This window comes from Gavialis gangeticus, unplaced genomic scaffold, assembly GCF_001723915.1.
Source record: "Gavialis gangeticus isolate Ggan-Ray unplaced genomic scaffold, GavGan_comp1, whole genome shotgun sequence".
Classification (NCBI taxonomy): Eukaryota; Metazoa; Chordata; order Crocodylia; family Gavialidae; genus Gavialis; species Gavialis gangeticus.
Genome location: NW_017729032.1, coordinates 255,645,625 through 255,651,572, shown reverse-complemented (window position 1 = coordinate 255,651,572; position 5,948 = coordinate 255,645,625). Strand labels below are relative to the sequence as shown.

General features: G+C 41.1%; 1 protein-coding gene across 1 annotated transcript in view; it reads left to right on the top strand.

Annotated features, from left to right (window-relative positions):
* The first annotated feature begins 590 nt into the window (after window positions 1-590).
* The window catches only part of TMPRSS7 (transmembrane protease, serine 7), a 63,534-nt gene continuing 58,176 nt past the window's right edge, over window positions 591-5,948 (top strand). The window contains exon 1 of the mRNA XM_019523912.1: window positions 591-620. Within this exon, the coding sequence (XP_019379457.1) occupies window positions 591-620 (30 nt within the window). The remainder of the gene's footprint in view (window positions 621-5,948) is intronic.

The following is a 5,948-nucleotide window of genomic DNA, read 5'->3' as shown; positions in this document are numbered from 1 at the left end:
GAAAAACTTATTTTCTAGCTTTATAGTACAAAACAAAATACAACATCTTACAAAACAGTTTGCTTGGCCTACTTTTAGAATCAGGTCAAACTTCTGTTGTTCATAAAAAAAAATCTTTTTACCTATTATAAATAGCACCTGATGCTTGAAAATATTTAGGTAAAAAATAAACAATGTCAATTTATCCCCTTTTGTTTACTTTTTCTAACTCCTTGATTTGTTATTGTTGTTAGTTTTTATTTACTCTTCAGTAAATGTTGCTGTTCCGAATTTTGGCATATTAATATGCTGAAGTCTGCTGAAACTTTTTTTTTATCATTGTCAAACATGGAAAAGTATACCCATGATCTCTGAGCTTGGGGCTTAAAGCTACTTGATAGCATCCTTTAATGTCTGCAACAAGGCAGATGAAATTACAATTGGAAACTCATGAATGTAAATTGATGCCTTGCTCAGTGGTAGGACACTGTTACTGGTTCCCCTTCAAAGAGAGCTGGCAATATTGCTGAGGAATAGGTGCAGGATTCATTTATAGGTGTGAACTTTGCATGTAATTCTTTACATGTAGAATGAAGACACAAAACGGTACCATGTCAGTCGAACCTGAAGATGAATTAAGTGTAAGTATGTGATTTAAACACAATCAGTTATATTACTAGATCTGTGTGCTCTGCTAAAGAGTTAAACCTTATTCACAAAGTATGATGATATCTGAGTTGATTGTGCTAAAGCTTATTTATTTTACCACTGAATGTGAAATGCCAGTCTCTTCATGTGTCTTTTGAGAAAATGTATTATGTTACATACTTGTAGAGTTGGAATTGTGCAAGTGTCAGTGTAACAGTATGTAAAGCTTAGATAGGTCATGATGACCTAGGACATTTTCCTGCCAAAAATATATGTTTCCAAGTGGGAATACTCACTATTAAAGTAAATATAAGTACTTTTCAGATAACTAAGTGTGGCTATCTCTCCACTGGAGTCTGTGCATGACAGATAGAATAGGAAGGAATTAAATAATTCATTGTACTGTGACACTTAAATAGCCTTATTAGCGAGAATGGATCTGATGATACAAAAATTGAATGGAGACAGGAAAAAGCTTCCTTGTTATGAAAGAGAAGAAAAACCTAATCCAGGATGCTTAAACTCTTTTTGCTTCTACTGCTATAAAACATTTAAACTAATTTACTGCGATGTTCAAAATAGCTTTCGGTGCTCCATTAGCTTAGTGCTTTTGCTAATGCACAGAACTTGGTGCATAAAGTGAATTTTTAATAAAACTGTCCTAAATAGCATTGATCTGTAAGTGTCTTGTAGGAATGTATTTGCACACTCACTAGTAATGCAAATGCTGAACAGCCATCATGTGTTTCTCAAGTTTGGTGGGTGAGGATATCTACTTCTCCCATTAAATTCTGCTTAAATACAGCCACCCTGATGGGTAGGTACAATAGAAACTACTAGAAAATGACTTGAATTAATTTTAATAGAAATAAGTCTTGCAAAAATTTTGGTGTAAGCTGAGAGTTGTTTTTTTGGGGGCAGGGGGGAAGAGGGCAGCTTGATTATTTAAATTGGCCTCACTTTCAGGTGTTAGGTACTAAGCATTCAGTGAGCATCTTTAAACTATCATGCTGGGCACCTTTATAGTACTCTTGACCATAACCTTCAAACAAATGACAGTTTCATTTTCTATTTGTAATCATTATACAGAATTGTACCCAGTTTAAAAAGGTCTTTTAAAAATACTACAGAAAAGAATAAGGTAATCATTTTTCATGAGGTATACAAAATGGGCATTGTTAATTCCTTTGAAAATGACAAAATGACATAAATAGACGTTTAGCTCTTCTTGTTTGGTATCTTGGTTTGGTATCGGAAGATAGCCCGTGTTACAATTTTACTACTTCCCTAGACAAAAACAGTTGACGCTATCCTAATAAGATACTTAGAGCTCTCAGGGAATTGCAAGTCAAATATGTGGTAGAGTTGGAGTAATGTTACAGCTGTGATGGTCCAGGAAATATATGAGCGGTCAGGATTTTGGTATATCCAGTTTCTACTGGACCAACTTCATGGTTAGGATAGACTTAGACCAGGTTTTGAATGCAGCACATTCTTTATTCTTTTTCAGCAGACCCGAAGAGCATGCTGCATCCAAAGCTTGTCCAAATCTATTGTAGCCATGCAGTTGGTTCAAGAAAAAGTATCAGCCACAAAAATCCTTGTCAGCCATCAAATATGATGATCAATCTTACAGGATATTGTTCTACTTTAATTTCTTCCTTAAGGACTGATACTAAGAATACTTGTAGGAATGGGTAATATCACTTAGCAACATATGTAAAAGAAATGATTGTTAAACTTAGCTTTGAGTTGGTGGTAGGCTATATATTGACTTGCACAGTGTTATAACCCAGGTTGAACCAAAAATCTACTTTGCTAATATAAATAAAATGAAATCATTTGTTTGATTTAGGACTTGAGACCTTCTGGATTAAAATATTGTGAGGAATGTGGTGAAGGGTATATAACAGTAGGAGTCTACTACTGATCTAATCAGGAGCAAGAGTTTGACCACTGGGGAACTGCATACTCTCTGTGCATGGTTGTCATGGGTGATTTTAATTACCATGAAATCCCATGGGAAGAGCACTCAGCCAAATCCAGTCAGTCACAAAGCTTCCTCACAAGCATTGATGAGCTTTACTTGTCTCAAGAAGTCTATAGGTTGATGAGGGGTAAGGCACTGCTGGACCTGGTACTGTTCAAAGGGGATGATCTAGTGAGCAACCTGCAAATTGAATGGAAGCTGGGAGACAGTGACCATGAATTGATCACTTTTTCTATCCATCACGAAGCTGGCAAATCAGTCAGCAATGCAAAAATCCTCAACATTAGGAAAGTCACATTTCACAAGCTCAGGAAGCTAGTTGTCAAGGCCCTGAGATGCCATGATGAGCGGTCACTCCTTTATGATGTAATCCTTGAAGCACAAGGGAAGTCTACTACAGGCAGGGTTTGGAAGAGACCTTGTTTCCCCTAGCGCCCCCTGGCATAACAAGGAGTAACGGCCACAAGTTGTTGGAGAGTAGGTTTAGATTAGACATCCATAAGAACTACTTCACAGTCAGGGCGGCTAGGAGCTGGAACCAACTTCCAAGGGAAGTGGTGCTGGCTCCTGCCCTGGGGGTCTTTAAGAGGAGCCTTGATGCCTACCTAGCTGGGATCATTTGAGCCCAGTTTTTTCTCCTGCCCTTGCAGGGGGTCGGACTTGAAGATCTATAAGGTCCCTTCCGACCCAACTTCTATGATTCTATGAAGTCCATTCCAGCCCATAGCAGAGGTAGCCAAATGGCCAGGAGACCCCCTTGGTTCAATAGGAAACTCATGGACCTCCTGTACCTAAAAAGAGAAGCTTATAAAGGGTGGAAGTCGGGTAACACCACTAAGGAGGAGTAATTCAGCATTGGCCGACACCCGTAGGGAGTGAACTAGGAAAGCCAGGGCTGAAACCAAACTCAGACTGGCTACAGGAATCAAGGACAATAAAAAGTCCTTCTTCAGATATGTGGAGAGTCAGAAAAAACCCCAAGGGCAACATTGGGCCCTTGCTAAACCAAATGGGGCAGCTGATAACCAACACCCAGGAAAAAGCCAATCTCCTTAACAATTACTTTGCATCGGTCTTCCACTAGCTCAAGGGGCTCACCCTGCCTGACAAGATGCAGGGTTATCAGGGGAAGGATGAACATATGCCCATCATTGGCATAAATCCTGTGAAGGAACACCTTGAGAGGCTGGACATATACAAATCAGCTGGCCCAGATGGAATGCACCCAAGGAAAGGAACTGGCTGACATAGCATGGCCAATGGTGAGGATATTCAAGAACTTGTGGCACTCAGGTGAGGTACGTGAAGATTAGAAGAGAGACAATGTGGTGCCTATCTTCAAGAAAGGGGGGAAGGAAAATCCAGGGAACTACAGGCCAATCAGTTTGGCCTCAATCCTTGGAAAGGTCTTGGAAAAAATCATCAAAGAAACCATTAACAACTGGCTAACAGAAGGCAACATTCTGATAGATAGCCAACATGGCTTCATTGCAGGTAGGTCTTGCCTGAGCAATCTCATTTCCTTCCATGACCAGGTGACACTTAACCTGGACAAAGGAGAAGAGGCTGATATCATATCTTTGGATTTCAAAAAAGACTTTGACCTGGTGTCCCATGATGTCCTCATGGAAAAATTGGGGAGCTGCTGCCTCGACAACCTTACGGTCCAATGGCTGGGGAACTGGCTCTGTGCTTGGACCCAGAGAGTGATAATTGATGGAACTGAACCAACATGGCATTTGGTGACCAGTGGCATCCCCCAGGGCTCCATTCTCAGACCTGTACTCTTAAATGTATTTATAAATGATCTGGACTCTGGTGTCAGAAGCGGACTGGCTTAGTTTGCTGACAACACCAAACTATGGGGAAGTGTTCTTGCCCTAAAGGATAGGCTGGTGATCCAGGTCGACCTCGACAGGCTTGCAAGGTGGGTGGATCAAAACGTGATGGCGTTCAACACTAAGAAATGCAAGGTGCTCCACCTTAGGAGAAAAAACCCGCATCACATTTATAGGCTCGGCAGTGCTACATTCTCTAGCACTATGACTGAAAGAGACTTGGGGGTCATGATTGACCACAAGACAAACATGAGCCCCCAGTGCAATGCTGTAGGTGGCAAAGCAAACAAAACTCTGGCTTGCATCTACTGATGTATGTCAAGGAAAACCCAGGAAGTCGTCCTCCTGCTTTACTTGACCTTGAGAAATACTGCATCCAGTTCTGGGCTCCTCAACTCAGAAGGGATACGGAGAAGCTTGAAAGAGTCCAGAGGAGAGCCACATGCATGATTAGAGGACAAGAGAGCAGGCCTTATGAGAAGTGGCTAAGAGGCATGGGACTCTTCAGCCTGAAAAAGCCTAGGATCAGGGGTGACTTGGTGACAACCTATAAGTACATAGAGGGTGTGCATCAGGATATGGGAGAACATCTGTTCACCAGGGCATGCCAAGGAAAGGCAAGGTCCAATGGTCAGAAACTCCTGGAAGACCATTTTAGGCTGGAAATAAGGCAAAACTTTTTTACTGTCCAAGTTCCCCAGGGCCTGGAATAGGCTCCTCCCCCAAAGGTGGTGCAAGAACCTGCTCTGGACACTTTCAAGAAACACTCGGATGCCTATCTTGCTGGGATCATTTGACCCCAGCTGACTTCCTGTCTCTTGGGCAGGAGCTGGACCCAATTATCTTGTGAGGTCCCTTCCAGCCCTAATGTCCTGTGAAATCTATGAAAATACTTAGTATTTCCTTCCTTAATGGTTTTTCTAGTTAATGTTTTTTGGAATTTAAAAACTAGCTTTGCACTCAAATCTCCTTCTACTCCATTTCATGTCTATGTCGGAGTTGCTGTTGGCATTCTCTTACTGTTTTGCTAAACTTGCCAAAGAGATCAGGACATGACTAATTTTTCCTATGGATTGGGGAAGTCTTGTGATGCTTTCCCCCTATATTTCATCCAAAGCTGTAACGTTGCAGCAAAGTATTCTCAAAACAAATCTTTCTATCTTCTAGCCCTGTAGCAATACCTTAGAGAGCTGGGCTAGTCCCTTAATTTTTTTTTAACTCCATCCCTCTGCCCCTTCCTACCTCTGGCCCCATGTGACACCCCCCCCCCCTTTTTTTTTAATTAATGTAGGCTGCATTAGCTGCAGGCATCTTGCATTTTCTTTACCTGTCAAAATACTAGTCCATGTATTCATCATGTGCTCTTTGATTTTGTAGAGGAATGGTATAGAATGAAAAGAGAGACGTGCCTTTAAGAGAACATGATTAATGGGAACACTCAGCTGAGTGTAAAAAAACCAAAAAAAACCTCCCCAAAACAAACAAACCTCCTA